This window comes from Perca fluviatilis, chromosome 1 (genome assembly GCF_010015445.1).
Source record: "Perca fluviatilis chromosome 1, GENO_Pfluv_1.0, whole genome shotgun sequence".
Classification (NCBI taxonomy): domain Eukaryota; kingdom Metazoa; phylum Chordata; class Actinopteri; order Perciformes; family Percidae; genus Perca; species Perca fluviatilis.
Genome location: NC_053112.1, coordinates 47300454 through 47319342, shown reverse-complemented (window position 1 = coordinate 47319342; position 18889 = coordinate 47300454). Strand labels below are relative to the sequence as shown.

Below are 18889 nucleotides of genomic sequence, written 5' to 3'. Positions count from 1 at the left end.
CACACACGGGACGCGATCCCTGGCCTCCTGGGTGAAAGTCTGGAATTGTTTGACCCATCCACAACTCTAACCAACTTCCTTATGCCGATTTTCGGCATTTAATACTACTTGCTACCCTAGACGTGCAGTGACCACGACATATGCTTCCCATTTAAATATATTAATTTACATTTTCGTCCTGGCCACCACGAAAAAAACGACAAAAACGTCCCCGCGAACACGTATCAATAGATTAAAATAACGTGACCATTTCACGTACTGCCATGAGAATGGGTTGGCAATTTAGCAAATTATCACAAAGTGTTAACCCTTTTGAAGAGGGACCTGAGCTAAAATGAACTTTAAATCCTTTATTATTTCAATTGTGTAACACAGTTGTGGTTGGCTGCGGTGCAAATATTTTTTACTGGGCCCTCGCCACAAACACAAGGGCACATACGCACGCACACACACACACACACACACACACACACACACACACACACACACACACACACACACACATGTTGGGCGGACATTTTATCAGAATATAGCATAGAAAATCATCTTAGATATATAGCAAAATATCCCAATCATTATTAATTTCAACTGTTTTCATTTTAAACAAAATACTGTGTATATACTCAAATGCAATACACATTTTCTACAGGCTCAGTCTGACACAAAACAATTCCAGTGCTGGTTCCATGGTATCAGAATTTTGGATAGTCACCATGGAAACATTAATTGGCCATGCGATAAGGGCTGGGAAGATTGGCAGAACAGGCAGCCAAGTGCTCTGATCCAATGGAAATCACAGTTGACAGCAGTCTAGCCCAATGGATTGGGGGGGGGGGCACCAGGGATGGGCAATCATATTTCAGGGGGAGGCCGGTGCCCCGCCCCTGAAACCACCACAGCCTACCAGAATACCACACTAACAAATCAACACAAAGGTAGCTTATATAGCATGTCAATAAGCATAGAACAAATTTACCTTGCACGGCAGCTGGATTCTCGTGATATTACATGAGAATCCATCTTGTTAGGCTTCAATAATGTGTTTTGCCCTCTCCTGACTGGCTTTGGCAGGAGCAGCCTATTGAAGCCGTTGATCTGATAGGTTGAAGTTAGCCTGTGATGGATAGTGATAGACACATGCCTTATCCAATCACCTGCCAAGTATTTTTTAGAAAGTGCCTTTCTTTTCCAAACAGTTTACATTGACAGCTTTTCAGATAGTTCTGTGTAATAAACCATCTGACACATCAGGCAGGGAAATCTCCATTTTGGCTTGCTGCAGAAGGATGTCGTGGCTAGGCCATTATAGCTTCAAATATCTTCCAATATTAGTCTTTTCCCCCCTTCATGTTCCCCCAGACAGCCGTTCCTTATTGAGGTGTAGTGGAGAGACAGTAACACAAAGAGCTTCAGATATACTTCGGAATGTATTTTTACACACAATGCGGACTCTCGATTTAGTCCCCCATCGCTTATACTGAAATTGATTTAAGAACAGATCATTTCAGGGCCAGTATGAAAAGGAGGAATGATTACAGCAAGAAAAAGTTGTTCATTATGGGCATCTGACTATTGTTTTAAGACAGACTTAAAGGGTAACTACCGTTTTTTCAACCTGGACACTTAGAATATTAATCTGAGTCTGTCAGCGGCAAAACGAGCACTTTAGTGAAGGTAAATACAAGCTGGACAATTGTCCTATTAACTCACATTGTAGCTTGTTTCTCCGCTGCCGACTGCAGCGATCTCTCTTAATACTGGACCAGTGTCAAAGATTGTTGTTCCCATCAGTCACTTAGACACAAACACATAGGAACATAGGGTCCAGGTTGAAAAAAACAGTAGTTACCCTTTAAGAAACTGTGAATTAAGTAACAGTAGTGGCATACAGGTCATTTTTGCCCCCACATTTCTTAAGCTGACCGTGGCTACAAAGAAATGAGTAATGAGTACTTCCTGTATTAGCACACAATGCACTGCAGTAACAGCTTAAAAGAATAACACTCCTAAACACTGCATATTGTGAGTCATGTCAAGTTCCTGTCGGGTTCAACTACTTGTCTCCTCCATTACATCACAGTTAGCACCTACACTTGACTGCTTGACTGTTCACGGCACAGACTTCTGTCTTTCCTGTTATTTTGGCATAGCTTTGGCAAAGTGAAACTGATGTATATAATTATCCAACATTAGAAGTTGTAAATTGATTCAACGTTATAGTTATAGAAATCAAGAATCTTGATTCAGACCAAATGGATTTTTTTCCCCCATCACATGTAGCTTGCCCATTAGTTAATAAAGACAGCTGCTGTTCCATAGGAAGAACCCCAGTATACTTTTCTAAGCATGTACATGCAGTGTCAGTGCCACACTACACATTAGAGGGCCCTACCAGTGATCATAGAACTAGAGTTACAATGCATAACCATCCATACAGAGCCTTCACTGGAGCAGGGGATGAAACCGGTGACAGTTCCAATATGTGCTTTTTTTTATTATTTTACACTTGTGGTAGTGGCTGATGTGTCACTTTTGTTTGTTTTCCTCTTTTCACATTATCCTGCTAGCCTTTGATATCAGCATGTGAAAGGACTGTGAAAGATCTGTTTATGAGGCTGGCGCTGACACAAAGTTCATTTCCAGACAAACATATTGTCCAAGTGGTGACAGGAAGGGTTATTTTTCCTCTTATTTTGATATGGTTGAGAACTCATGCTTGAGACAGAGGCCAACTGACTGCTTTTCAACATAGTAAACAACTCCCCAACAATGAAATAGGAGAACCAACTTACAATCAAAGTTAGGGTCCATTTGACTGAGGTGCCGTGTCGTGTAGCCCTGTTGCTGAATCTATCAAGTCATGACTTTGCACTCTTCACCTAGCCTAGGCTCATTTCGGTGCCACTGCCTCTACTGGACCTGAATGCACATCCAGTAATGGAGGGTATTTCATTCCACGGTGTCTTTCTTCAGCCACCTACCTCTCACATTCCCTTAAGGTCCCATACATGGTCTTTTGATGCTTTTATATAACCTTAGTGCCCTAATACTGTATCTGAAGTCTCTTTTATATAGGCCTTAGTGGTCCCTAATACTATCTGAGTCTCTTTATAACCTTAGTGGCTAATACTGTATCTGAAGTCTCTTTATATAACTTAGTGCCCTAATACTTATCTGAATCTCTTTATAAACTTCCCTAATACTTATCTGAATCTCTTTATATAATTAGTGTCCCCTAATACTTATCTGAATCTCCCAAATCACCTTGGTGCAGAATTACAGCCACTAGACCAGTCCCACAATGAGCTTCCTTAGATGTGCCATTTCTGGTGTAGCTATGGGAGGCAAGGTAGAGGTGTGGCCTTGACCAACTCCACTCCATTGACCATGATCGGCCAAATTAAAAATGATTGAACACAACCGAAAAACACTGGGAGAATAGGCGGCTGGGTTACGACAATAAACAGCAAAAAACCTAGAAAAAACAAACGCTTGCAATACACAAACAGAGAGAAAAAGAACAAAGATACCAACCAACCTTGCATATGGCACTGCATACACTGACTACAACTTGTGTCTGCAAAAAAGTAAACACTATAAAGAAAAAAGACAGAGTATTGTGAACAGGAATTGTGTCGCAACAGCAAAGCAAAGTGTTCATCTCTGGCTTCATCTCTTTCATTATCTATTACCCCCCCAGCTGCCGCTAAAGCTTATATAGCTTATATTCACTGTTGATGAGTACCGAAGCTTAAAAAATGGTATTCGGTATAGCGCGAACTAGAACACATAAAAGCAAAACTGAGTTACACATGCAAAATGAACGCCTACTGTATCTGTAGAGGTGCACTACCTTTCAGTTTGCATGCATATGGTTTCATTTATATGTTGAGTCCCTAGAGCTTATCTTCTTCAAATAATGTTTCCTCAAATAAGCTTGCAGAATATTGCACTGTGGAATGTTTGTATCACACCAAATTGAGCCACTCTTTCCTGCTGCAGGTAATCTCTCTTCCTGCTTGCCATCCCAATCAGATTTTTGTATCCAGTAGTAGATTTGCAGAGCATCAAAAGAGAGCACTCCAAAGCAGTCAGCCAGCTTTTTAAACTAATGACTGATTGCAATGAGAACAAACATGGGCAAAGTGTATTGATTTTTTTTTTCAGGGGCTATTGCCTCTTCTGTCATCCTTTTTCACTTGATCTCCCCCCTCTGCCACCCCTTCTCTCATTGTAAGTCATGCCCACGGCTATCATTTCTCCACTACTTTGGTACTCAAATAGTGATTTCTGTGCTTGATAATTGATGTGTTTTGGCTATACCCACTCCATCGTCCACCCAGGCCGGTGGGAAAACATAAAAACATCACAGGCTCTAAAATGAAGAGTGATCACCACCCGGGCCCTGCCTTCCTTGCTTGTATAAACTGGTTAAGGGCTTGAAAGTGCTTTTCTGGAAACAAAACCTGAAACAATTGTTTTTTAGCTTCACTTTTTTTTTAGCAACAGGAAAATAAGCTTTTGGCACCCTTGGAAATGAAGCCGGAAAATGTTTACCAAATGGCTTTTCTTTGTTTCAGATAAACTAGTTACATGCCTGAAGGCAGTCCTGTGAGAACCATGTATCTCCAAAATGTCTTATTTTCAGATTTGTGCATTTTCAAGCTAATCCAAATGGTTGAGAATTGTTTATTTAGTTGAAATACGAGGATTTTCTCAACACGAGAAGAAACACTTCAAATCACAACATTTGGAATTGCATATTTGCAATTTTGGTTGTACAGCGATGCTTAGCTGTTTTTCTTCATTCAATTTGCTGCTTATGCTTTTGGCAGAGGAAGTGTAACTTTTGTTGATTTGCTCAATAAAATGGGAAGTTGATGGGAATTTAGTGTTCTCCCATAAACCCAAAAAGTTGCAAAAAGTCAGGAGATCACCAAAGTCATTAGGGTTCATCCTCCAGGAACCATGAATGTCTGTATCAAAGTTCATTACAATCCATCAAGTAACTGAAATGCATTGGTCTGTCGTCGGTCCAACACTAACCAACTATTGCACCTTGCACAACCTTGCACAATAGGTTTATCTACATCCTATCTTTACTAGGGAAACAGTTGTACATTTCTACTCCTCAACTTGTACATTAACTTTATCTATATCTGTTGAATCAGTTGTACATTTTATTTCCAAATTGTATATATTTTAAATATTGCTTATGTAGTATTCAATTATTATTTAATGTATATTGTTTCCTATTATTTAATGTATACTCTGTATGTGTGCTGTGTGTCTGATATTTTTGCTGCTGCAACACTATTATTTCCCATTTTTTTGGGATCAATAAAAAAAATCTAATCTAATCTATTGGAACCATCATGGCTAAAAACTGAATCACTTCCCATGGCACTTCATGTTCTACAAATTATAGCCTATTAGTATACAGATTCTGCTTATATATAGCAATACAAAGAGTAGTGTGATATTTATATACCACAGTAAAACGCAAGGGAGGTAGATGGTATATAAGCATTTTGATATCCAGTTAAGAAACATTGGCAGTGAACATTTTTCCGAACTGTACTGTACAATATGAACTCTGAAGTGTTGAAGAAAAACCAACCGATGCTGTTTCTTGTTCTTTCCCAAGAAGTTATATTTGAAAAAATAAGGCGCTTCAGTGTTTCCTTTAGGATGTTTTTTAGCAGTGGGGGCAGGTCTGAACAACCCCCCACCCCCCCATGAAACAGACACTTTGCTGCAACACAAACAAATATATTTATTCACCTCTATTCACACACACAATGAGGCATATTTTCTGTTGTGATTGAACTGTATTTTTTTAGTTACTATATAGGCCAACTTTGATCTTGACATATAGGCTAAGCATTCTGTAGCAAATAACAATAAACCCACTATTAATTACATTATCTCAATGCAGTGTAACTACTTCAGCATGTAAATAATGCACCTAAAATACAAACGTTCTCCGACATGCACTCTAACAATGCAGCCCTATTTCTGATACCGTGGGCGGCAGAAATATTGCCGTGGGGGGCCGCCACGGTCAAATCAACATAGAGGAAACAATTCAATTCAATTTTATTTATAGTATCAAATCATAACAGTTATCTCGAGACACTTTGCAGATAGAGTAGGTCTAGACCACACTCTATAAATTCCAAAACCCCAACAGTTACAGTAATTCCCTCAAGAGCAAGCATTAGCAGTGGCTGTTGCGACAGTGGCGAGGAAAAACTCCCTTTTAGGAAGAAACCTCGGCAGACCCAGACTCTTGGTAGGCGGTGTCTGACGGGCCGGTTGGGCTTATGATGAACAGTGGCGATAATAGTCACATTAAAGATAATGGAACAGTGACTTCGAAGGTCATCGTGGAAGTTCATGTCATGTCGGATGCGGCGGACGCAGCAGGACGCAGCAGGACGCAGCCGGGAATTGCAGCTGGGAAACAGTGCGCTTACATTTGGTTAGTAGACATAAAAGGTCATTATGCATTCAGCACTCTGTCTCTTTGTATTTCGCTTTCAGTTTTAAACAAGTATAATAAGCCAATGCAGCAATATTCAAATTCTATTTTAGATTTTTTTTTAGAGTTTGTTTTAAGCATTTCCATTAACAATATATATATATGTACACATAGAAAACAAAAGCCGTGTCTGATCTGAACGGGTATAGATCTACTACTTGCACTTTTTTATGTAAAGCATACATGACATGAACATGTAATGAAATGTGCTAAATGAAGAAGTGTCAGCCTTGCCTACATCAAATGCATATATTCACCCATGGCTGTTCTGTTTCAGTCATTATGCATTAACTAGCCTGCTTTGGTGCAGCAGGAAATGATTACAGCAACCACACACCAAATGAAGCGTAGCCGGAGACCTAGTTACTAATACTCTTCTCACTGCAACATATATTTAACGCACCCTTTTGATTATGCCAGTGTGCTTGAGTCTATGTTACTGGAGTAGGGAAGTTATTATCATCCAGAGATGGGGACTCGAGTCTGAGACTCGGACTCGACCCAAAAGACTTCAGACTTGAGTCGGACTCGACCCAAAAGACTTCAGACTTGACTCGGACTCAAGCTTCGAGACTCGTCAACAACCTGTTTTCATGCAATTATTGCTTTTTAAATCTAAATTTATTCATGTATTTCTATTTTCTTTTATTGGCGCATATACGTTGGGGAAACGTATGACGAGCTGCATGTCCCCTGCCCTTTGACATAATGTGCAACGTAACACATGCGCTATGCCTATGTGCGCACACTCACATATAAAAAAAATGCATTGACGATGGCGACACCAAGTCCTCCTGGAGTTGTGCCTTTTGTCATTAGTTTTGCTTTCAATAACTTGGTAAACAGTGGCAGTAAGTGAACAGCTACATGCAAGGTGTGTGGCACCAAAATAAATGATGGCGGATCAACAACGTAGAACATCATCAGGCATCTCAAAACACACCCAGATAGTAGGGGTGGTACGGCCGACCGCTCCTCAACGGTGGTGTGTGGAGTGCTGCAGGTCACGTCACCTGTATTTTTGTAAGAGCTACACTGAAGTTGTTAGTTTGATAAATGCAAGTTATTTCAATTGTTATTCTGTAATATTTCAATCTTCATGTGCTAAAAAGGGCACATATGTTCCTGTAAATGGCGATACACACTCATTTTTTTGCCAGATAAATGAAAAGCTTGTTGAAATCATCATTGTCTTCCCTCTTGCTGTATCAAAATCTCACCTCGCTTTCCTCAGAGATGGTCCCAATAATGTGCTTAAAGTCAAATTCTGTTTGTGCATGACAAAGATAGAACTATGTTTTAATACTGTGTCCTACATTGTGGATAACTAAGCTATATATCATATGCTGAAGGATATTTCTGGAGTGTTAAAGATTAAAGAAAAAATAACAAGAACCGTACAGAACCGAAAACCGTGACCCTAAAACCGTGATACGAACCGAACCGTGGGTTTTGTGAACTGTACCACCCCTACCAGATAGGTCAGTCACTTGCTAATGTGAAAGAGACGTTACATTTAGCATATATCGTCACAGGTAACAAGCTAACCATTGCAAAGTGTTGTGCTAATGCTGGGAACAAGGAAATTGTATCTTTATAGTTAGTAGTTGCTGAGGCGTCCTGAGGCGGGACGCACGGATCCATCTCCCCAGGAACAAACGCTGGGCAAACTCATGTGATGCGTTATTGGTCCCGTGGATGATTTGTAGGCTATTAAGTGAACAAGGTGTACCCGGTCCACCAAACACTGGGCCGTCTTGACTGTCTTAATTCTGCCCATATTTATGTTACTGTAGTCCTATTTACTATTTCATTATTTCATCCATGCATGGCGCAGCGGATCTGTGCGCACCGTCGCCTGCCGTGGAGACGCCCCCTCACTAACCTCTCCTCCTCTGAGTCGGATCTCCCTTGCGCTGGATCAGTTTCACTGAGCCTACTAACACTTCGAAAATAAATGGCATTACATCAGTGAGTTCAAACTTCTTATTGTGTGTAATTTGGACTGACACTGACATGCATGTTGTTCTGTAACTGGTGTGGCGCTGCCACTATTCTCGATTTCCATTTCGACATTAGACATTTTTTTTAGTGAAAGAGACATTAAATTTAGCATATATCGTCACAGGTAACAAACCATTGCAAAGTGTTGTGCTAATGCTGGGAACATGCAAATTGTATCTTCATAGTTGTATCCATATGATGTGACAGACTTAGGTTAATATTTCACCAGGTCCAAGGGCTAGAGGGATGTGTTAAGTAGACCCCATAAAGTAGTCCTACAACTGATGTTGATACTGTACTGTACGGATGGTAGCTACAGGACATGCTTTGAATTCATAAGATTTAAAGGTCCCATGACATGGTGCTTTTTGGATGCTTTTATATAGACCTTAGTGGTCCCCTAATACTGTATCTGAAGTCTCTTTTATATAGACCTTAGTGGTCCCCTAATACTGTATCTGAAGTCTCTTTTATATAGACCTTAGTGGTCCCCTAATACTGTATCTGAAGTCTCTTTTATATAGACCTTAGTGGTCCCCTAATACTGTATCTGAAGTCTCTTTTATAGACCTTAGTGGTCCCCTAATACTGTATCTGAAGTCTCTTTCCCATAATTCAGCCTTGGTGCAGAATTCCAGCCACTAGAGCCAGTCCCACAATGAGCTTTCCTTAGGATGTGCAATTTCTGTGTCTGTAGCTATTGAGGAGGAGAGAGGGGGGGCAAGGTGGGGGGTGGGGGTGTGGCCTTGACCAACTGCCACTTTGCTTGTTCGAAAGCCATGATGTCTCTCTCTCAGGGTTGGGCCAAATTCTCTGGGCAGCCAAAGCAGAGAAAGGGGAGGTAACCTTGCTCCTTATGACCTCATAAGGAGAGATTCCTTATTGGTCCATCTGAGCTTTCATTTTCTCAAAGGCAGAGCAGGATACCCAGGGCTCGGTTTACACCTATCACCATTTCTAGCCACTAGGGGACCATAGGCAGGCTGGGGGAATTCATATTAATGTTATTCAATTATCCTATTTATCTAAAATAGTTTTTGGTTCCTTTTTCCTCCACTCATCATTTAAGACATACTGTACAGCTTTTCTTTTCAGTAACTCATGTTTCTAAGTCTAGATCAAAAAACGCTTTTATGTTTAAAGCACCTTCTGATTGGAATAACTTACCAGTAAATATTCGTTCCATTTTATCTTTCAGACTGTTTAAACATGCCTTGGCAATTCATTTTCATACTAACTGTACATGTAGACTTTAATTCTCTCCAGTTTTATCTCATTCTTCACTCTTCTTTTCTTATTGAACCACTTAATTTCACTGTATTTCTACAGTAACGTTTGGCTATATGTTGATTTATCATTATTCCCTGTTATTTATTATGTTGTAATTGTAGGCTCTGTGTGTGTTTTGTTTTTTGTTTTTTATGTGTTATTGTATCTGTTCCTTTTTTGTTTTTGTTGTATTTTGTTCAGGACCCCCTCGAAAACGAGATGGTACTTCGCAAGAGGTTATCCTAATAAAAGAATTTCAAGTTAAAAAACCTCATAAAGTGACATTTTCATGCCATGGTACCTTTAACAATATAGTGTTAGGGACAGATCAGATGGCCAGAGACTTGAGACTTGACTTTGACTCGAGCTCAAAGACTTGAGACTCGACTTGGCCTTCCAAAAAATGACATCTCTGATATCATCACTCTTCACTCCCTGCTGCTGAGCTCTGTGCTGCCTGGTGCACGCAGTACAAATGCAGTAGCAGCAGGACATGTAATATGACATTACATCCACTCCACCTGAGTTGGCTGATTAAACTCATGTAATTGTATGATTTCTGAAGCAAACCTTGCCACACACACACACACACTCTATCATGATGATGATTTTACTAGAAATATACCCCGTCTAATTTCATGTGTCAAATGAAAAAAATGTATTGGACCACTAAAAAGTGGGCAGGCTTAGATTTAAAGCACAGTACGGGGCAACTGAGGACTGTTGGCAATGTCCCGCACATACTTTGGTGGCCTTCCCTTCCTTTTTTTCTGTTCGATCAGCAGGAGGACAAGAGATAAAAGGGAATTTTTGCTGTTTTTCAAACGGCTCTGTCACTGCAGCAGAAGCGACACCATGTGGCTGGTTTTGTTTTCACCTTGCAAGTCTGTCTGTCTGTTTGTGTCAACGCCGTCACAGCCACTATCACTACTGTTGTTGCTAGCTAGCTATAATATATATAATATATATTATAGCTTATTTATTATAGCTATAATAAATCTGTAGAGTGGATGTAGCTCATAGCTCTGTGCTGCTAACAGTTGCAGATTGACTGACAGGTGGATGTCATGATTACCAGCTTTTTTAAAGGGATATTTCATCGCTGGAAAGATGAATATGTATTTAAATTGGGTCATTTATGTAGTAGAAATGTGAAATTATTTTAGAAGTAGATGCCTTCTAGACCAAGAAAAGCCAGAAAATGTATTTTTTGGCTCATGTGGATGAAAGACAACAACTCTCAGAATGCACTTGCTTCGCTTCCCTACGAGGCCACTCCCAAGCCACGCCTACTTGTTACAGAGAGGCGGTCAGGTCAAGTCAAGTGGGTTTTATTTTCATTTCAACCATATCGAAACAACATTTCACCGTGGCTCAAGTGGTGTTACACATTTAAAATATACTGTATAAAAACGGCATTATATAAAAACAACATAAGAGACATTTAGTGCACACACATTATAGAATATACATAAAATGCAAAGTAGAGCATTTAAGATAGACAAGGGACAGGACAGACAACAGAAATCACCAGCAACAATAAATAGTCCATCCAGATGTGCGCTTTGGAGCTCACTGATAGCTCCGTAAAGTTCAGCTAACGCATTGGTAGCATTAGCGCTTGGTGGATGTAAACACCGAGTATAAACACAGCCGTGAATTGGCGTGGAATGTAGAATGGTCGGCATTTAACAGTCACAAACTCCACCAGCGGTGAGCAGTAGTTGGATACAAGCACCGCATTTCTGCACCAGTCCGTGTTAACATATACAGCCCACCTCCACGAGTCTTACCCGGCAACAGAGTATCATCTCTATCTGCTCGGAAGGCTAGCAGGCCTTGTAGCCGGATAGGGGAGTCCGATACAACAACAAAAACACAGCAGTCTGTGAACTCGCGTTGGGAGTTTCGTTGAAGGTAGATGTAGTCCAGTCTGTTGTCTAATGAGCGGACATTTGCAAGGACAGGTGGCCGGCTAGCGTTAGGTTTCCACCCAGCTCGAACTCCTGCCCTCATTCCGCGTTTCCGCTTTCTCCCACACCACTTTCGATGTCGACTTCCCCGGCTTGCAGCATCGAGCGACACTGCAGGCTGAGGTGTTGGTCTCGCTTGCGTAGTGTGTGCAGTATTCCGTCTGTAATAAAGTTTCCTGCATATTCTCCGATCTGTACCAATGTATCCTGGTGGTACACATGTGCGATAGTTTGAATGCACATAATTGCAAGGTTGCTGCTGAAAAGAGAGAGAGCCTGTTAGCTTAGCTTAGCTTCAAGATGGCTGACACTGTTTGGACATTCTGGGAGTGAGATCCCAGCCCCTATGGGCAGGTTGAAAACATGCAGAACTAGTTGCTACTACTGGCTGTAGTCCATAGCCTCTGGACAAAAATGCCTCAGATGACGCAAAACGACAATTTTTGCGTCATCAGAGGGTTTTTTCCAGACCCCAATACAGAGATCTCTCATCTCAGGGGGACATGAGGGAGGGAAGCACGGTCATTCGAAAATACTACCGGGTTTCTACTGATACAAAGCTTAATGCTAATCGGTGAAGTATCCCTTTAAGCTCACGTGATGTATTGTTGTACAGGACTGAAACATAACTGGATTCTGATCGATTTTGATAAAAAAATATATATTTTGAGTTTTTTTGGCATATCTTTTGAAATAGGTGCACAATATTACCAGGATGTGATCTAAAAGAGTTGAAGTGGTCATATTATGCTTTTGGCTTTTTCCCTTTACTTACTGTTGTGTTATAGGTTTACAAAGGTTTAACAGTAATCAAAAGTGGCCAGTTTAACCCCCCCGAAAATTTGTATCCTAATGATGAATGTAAAATATTAACTGTTATAAAAAATGAGAAGTGGTTGGCTTTCTTGATTCAATGTAATTGGCAAGCAAAAAAAAACATTTTTCACACAAACCCCCCCACCTCTGGCTGAGACTTGGTTGCGCCCAACCCTTCTCCGTGTTTTTCAAGCACACTGCATGGCGGGTGCGCTTCGTGAGTTTATTCAGTCCCTCCAGAAAAACGCGATTATGCAATATTTATGCGTGGGCCGCATTTTTTCAAATACGCCGCACTTACGCCGCATAAATTGCCGATTTTCGTGCAAAATATGCGGGGCTTGCATGATTTCATAATCCCCGCATTTTCGTTGCAAAAAAGTCACATATATCTTAGCAGAAAGTTGAAAAATTTTGCGTTTACTTCACACAAGAGCAGCCATATTCCCCTGTTGCCATGGGAACGTTATGAAGTGATGTAATTACGCGACGTGAACATCATCGAAAGCAGGGTTTTAAAAGCAAGCATTTAATGCATAAATTACAAGAACTGACAGGATTACATTTCACTGAAATTGTATTTGATAATATAATAAATAATAAATAACATAAATTGATTGATTGATTGATTGATTGAAGGTCACGTTTTTATTTGATGAAGCTGTTGTAATAATCCCTGTCACAGTTTGTTTTTTATTCCTTGTCACAGGTGTCCGACTTCCCGGAGGGGCAGATCTTGGTAGCCGTATTCCCAGGAGTTCCAACAGCTGCTGAGCTCTTCCTGTTACCTCACAAGAACCAATCAGAGGGCAGAAAAAAGAGTGAGGAGGAGCTAGAGCAGGTATCACAAACTGTTGAAATTCTATCAAATACATTACTTTATACTGTACATGAACAAAATGATGACTGCAGCTGCTCTTTGACTGTAAAACTCCACGTCGTATGTATTTAACAGGTATCCAATACAATTGTAAGCGCACTGAACCAAAACTTGGTGGAGTTCGAGGTCAAGCCTGGCATAAGGGTGATTGTGTACAACACACAGTTAACACTGGGTAAGAAACACTCGCTCTCACTGCTTTCAATACTGCCAAGTTATCAACAATAACCTTAACTTGTATTTCATTATGTCGTATCATTTTCTATTCTTCATTTTCAAGTGCCGAGAAATGGAAATAACCATGTTTTGACAACAAGACGTTTTCTTTGGTCCAGCAATTAAAATTCCTGTCCAGTCTGCCACCTTTTTCAGGCAGAAGAACACAGGGGAGCATGAGAGGGGGTTTGATTTTAAATGGAGCTCCTTGAGACGATCTTTTATGCCTGCCATCAAAAGCCGAACATCTGTTCTATTTCTAGTATCGCCATCCAACCACAAAATGAGTGTTACACCGAGTATAATTATCTTGATTATTTAGTCCTTGAGAAAGAACACTACAATTTAAAGGCAAAAAAGAGCATTCAGAATTGCTTGAAGAGTCAACCAATCTCAGTTCTTAAGCGCTAAAAATGGGAAGGTTGGTCGACATTCGAGACGTTCAAAAACCAAATTACAGTTATAAGTATTAAATCAATGCTGGATTCAGGGAGGCACATTGATTGTAAATAACGGGGGCTGGAGAACTCTTTTATTGGTATTGGTAGTCCTCAGCAACTCCTGTGTTCCACTGCTAGACAGATATACTTACACTGTATTCATTGCTTGGTTGGTTTCATTAGGAACACAGTCTCTGGAGGCACACAGCCAGGAGTTGTCTGTAGCTCAGAGTGCTAGTTCGTAGCAGCCTTGTCATGTGCTGACGTTCTGTGGCGTGCTGCACTCTAATGACATCGGAGGTGTACCCAGCTGGATCCCTCTTTTATAGTTCCCCTCCCAAGAAAAGGTCCAAAATGCCTTCAAGCTGCTTGAGAAAGGTCAGCGGCATACGCACCGCTGTCTCTGTGCTAACAGGCTCGGGAGTCGCATGGAAACATTGGAAAGTGCCTGCAATCACAGACCTTAATGCACTCTTCAAAATAGTGAGAGGAATTTAAGGTGGATGGCTTATAAAGCAAAAACCGTGGACTGTGACATTAATCGTAGTAAGTGCTTGTTTGGTTGTCTTCTTCTTTGAGGTAAATGTAAGTGCAAAACCTTGTGAAATGTCAGAATTACCTGCTGCTGCTGTCATCTTTTTTGCCAGCAATAGAAACTGCAATTTCACGCTACCACAACTTATGACATTGGAGATATTAAAAATAAGAGCATCATCTTATAGTTCATTATTATTGTCATGTATAGACAGTACTCTTAACTAGCAGTGGAATTCATTTACTGGTGAATAAACATGGGTTTTATATCCTTTCTGAAGTAGAGTTGTTCTATATGAATGTGCAATCAGGAAAATGAGGAAGATTGCAATTTGTATGTTGATAGAAACCTGTTTTGAACACCTTTTTAACTGCCTAAGCATTTACAGAATATATGCATGCAAGTGCCAATGTTGTAATGTAACAAAGTACAAATAGTACTTTACTGTATCTGTACTTCATTATTCATATTTCTGGAAACATCTCCCCTAATTATGTTAGATACACATTACTACAAAATAAAATCAATAGTGCTGTCAGTTAAACGCGTTATTAACGGCGTTAACGCAAACCCATTTTAACGACGTCAATTTTTTTAGTTCGAGATTAACGTCACATGCTGTTGCAACAACTACTAACGTTAGAAAAACTCCAACACCACACCGGATCTAGCTAGACCGGAAACTAAACAACAGGCACACCGCACACACTTGTTTGGGCTTGCGAGCCGGCCAAAGAGTAGCAGGCTAACGTTACGTTTTGAGTGGATGTCAAGCATGAGACACCGAAATGGATGCCAATAAGATTCTGAATGGAAAGTTTACTTTTAAAAAGTTGCCAAATGGTTCCATTGACAAGACCAAAGTGATCTGTGTGTTTTGTCGTTGTGAACTGAGCTATCATCGCAGTACGTCCAGTCTGAAATACCACTTGATGGCCGAGCACACAGCTGATGCCAATTCTCCCCCTCCCCCTCGTCAAAGCCAGGCGACAAAAGCACAAAGCAAGCCGATCCACTTTTACATGTTGATAAGAGCATTAAAATGAGAAAAAATAATGGGACAAAACGAAATCAAGGGACATTTAGAGTAGATAAAAATGTGCGATTAATTGCGATTAAATATTTTAATAGTTTGACAGCACTAAAAATCTAAAGAAATTTGATACACTGGAAGAAAGCAGGTTTGGCGAAACATTGCTCCTAGATTAAAAGTTAATGCACATTCCAGTTGGTGATGTGATGCCTGTTTGTTGCCAAGCACCAAAAACATAAAATAAAACAAACAGTTGGCCAAAACTAAAGAAGAGGAGGAAGCGTAATGACTGATAGTGTTATGGAAGCAACTGCTGCAGGCTCTGCCGCCATGGTAACAGACAATGCTTGGTAACAAAATATTTTTACTTCTAATAATTAAATACATTTAATACCAGAAAATGACTTTTGATACTTAAGTACAGTAAATATCCGATACTTTAAGACTTACTGAAGTAATGTTCAAGAAGGTGACTTCAGTTTGTAATTTTCTGATAAGATACTTGTACTTTTACTCAAATATTGCTTTCAAGTACTTTATACACGACAGACAGATGATAAGTGTATACACATACACATATGTAGTCCAGATTGAAGATACCCCGTGGAGTTTTTACCACTGGTAGAACAATGGCGCAATGTTTTTACATCCCTGTTTCGTTTCAACCTCATTTGAAACATTCAGGATACACGTTCCTGCCACCTGTTTCACACCACTCTGCTAATCAACAGTAGGTGACGCAAAGAAGCGTAGCAATGCGCCCGCAAAGGTAGTGAAGAAGAAAACTGCAAGCTAGCAAACACGAGCTGGGTTCAAAACCGTTCTCTTTCACTGAAATAGTGCACTATATAGTATGGCCGCCATTTTGTAGTGGTGTTTGAATTTTCAGTGGTTAATTTCATTCACTATGTCCACTATAAAATATCCACAATGCACAGCAAATTTGGGTGTACATACCAAGGGGGTAAGCTTCGCTTCAGAACTCGAACCTTCTATGGCGCCATTTTGATGCTACAAAGCGATCACCTCCCGTTAGCATTCCATTGACTGCCATTCATTTTGACGTCACTTTGACAGCGAATAACTTTACATCTGAAGCGTTTAAAGACTCTATTTGTCCATTGTTTATTTCTAAAGAAACACGACAATGTATAAAAGGCTCCATTACCTTGTACATAACGATTGTGTCATAACCAAGCAACTTACTGTTGCACAGTAGAGGAATTACCGTATAGTACAGGAGAAGCTCGCAGGCAGTTTCGACTTACGTTAGCTGTTTAGGTTTAATTACTAATGTTAACTAGCATTTTAGTTAGCAGTAATTAGCCTGTGCCTATGTTATCTCCTTACATATACCTACGCTCTCCGTCTCTGTAAGATTGGGAATGATTGAGATTTCTCTTGGCACAGCTACCAGAAGACTTCACACTTTCAGACAGGTTGTAACGTCACATTTACGTTGTCTCTCTCAGTTGGAGGCTGCGCAGTAACGCTCAGCGCTCACCGGAAAAGTGCTTCTAATATCCTTCACTGGTCTCTGTCCAGAGACACGGGATCTGTTGGTCCAATTTATATATGTCAACGGTACATACGATGTACCCTACATTTTACTCCCGTATATCACAATGCATCGCGGTCGTGTTTTCCCGGAGCAGAAGAAGAAGCAGAAGCACCCGCGAAAACTGAAAAGGAAAAATGGAGCGGGCTTTCGTTTCTAAACAGTGGAAAAGTAACATGCAACATAAATACGACCCATTAGCACTCCTGAGTGCTCGGTTTGTTTCAGGGACATATTAGAAGTAATTTTGTTTCGGTTTGTTTACATGCTGCTGGGCGCGCCCACCTCCGTCACACAAATAACACACACATCCGCTGACGCAACAATGTTTTTAGTGAGTGTCCGAAATCTTGTCTGGTCGTTATTTATTAAATAAACTATTTCATAAACACTATATAGGGAATAGTGAGTGAGGGAATGAGGGAACGGTTTCAAACACAACTCCAATGTTAACAATGGAGAATTTAAAATATTTAAATTTGACTTTAATGTTTTAGTGAGGAACGAAATGCATTCAACACATTTGTTAGGCCTCAATGATACACCCATTGTGTTTCAGTGAGGGCCAATAAAAACATTAGGAGACCTTTAAGTCCAACCATTATGATGTAAATGTACCAGTTATAGCCTAATGCTAAACTACCAAACTCAAACAGAAACACATGCAACAGGGTGGTTGGAAACCCTTCTATATTCAGTTATATGTTATTTTAGATTCCTTTATTTTATGTTTACTTTACGTATTATCAGGGACAGTGCACATAGATGAACTTCATTGTCCTTTGCTTCACCACATGACAGTCACAATAAAGACCAATGCAGGACAATGATGAGAGCAAACAGTATCCACCATACAACATGATTTAAAATGTATAATACAAATAAATGTAAATGTATCCACATGTAGCCAAATGCTAAACTAGCTAAAACAGTCAATAGAGATACAATACAGGGCTTCCAACAACTGCACTTCACTTACTTAGTCCACATACTTACTTTACTTATGGACATTCATTTACATCACATTTACTCAAATGGCTAGTCTGGGCAGGCTCAGGTAAAAGTTTAAAGCTTTAGTGCGTAACTTTTTGATATTAATGAATGTCCGTTACATTCAAGCCATTACCAAATGAGTTGCTACAAAGCTAATTAAGACTATGAGCTCCACACAACTCTCTCTGGATTTCACAGTATGGCTATGTTCAGAAACTGGTGTCGTCCACCAACTTTCGCATGCAGAAAGTCAAATGAAGAATTCATATTCATGTTTTTTTAATCCTCCGTGTCCTCCTTGGCTACTAGCAACTGTGTGGAGGAGGGGTGGGGGAGGTGCGTGATCACGGAAGGCTTGTATCATGTGGATGCGTCAAAAAAAAATTTATTACCTAGAATTCCTCATGGGGGAGACCGAAACTATGCACTATAGCTTTAAAACTGACAAAAAGGCAAACGTTGGAGTCTTTCCTGTCCTCTCTTCCGCTCCCACAGCACCCTTGGTGGACTCCAACCCAAGACACAGCAGCTCAGCTATGCTCATGCTCCTATCAATGGTGTTCCTGGGCCTAGCAGTGTTCCTCATCTACAAATTCAAGAGGTACAGGCAACTTTTGTGATTAATTTC

At 40.3% G+C, this 18889-nt stretch overlaps 1 protein-coding gene across 1 annotated transcript in view; it reads left to right on the top strand.

The window, feature by feature from the left end:
• Positions 1-18889, top strand: part of sorcs3 (sortilin related VPS10 domain containing receptor 3) — a 376202-nt gene that overhangs the window by 350746 nt on the left and 6567 nt on the right. Inside the window, exons 23-25 of the mRNA XM_039826137.1 lie at positions 13316-13447; positions 13562-13661; positions 18757-18862. Coding sequence (XP_039682071.1) covers positions 13316-13447; positions 13562-13661; positions 18757-18862 — 338 coding nt within the window. The remainder of the gene's footprint in view (positions 1-13315; positions 13448-13561; positions 13662-18756; positions 18863-18889) is intronic.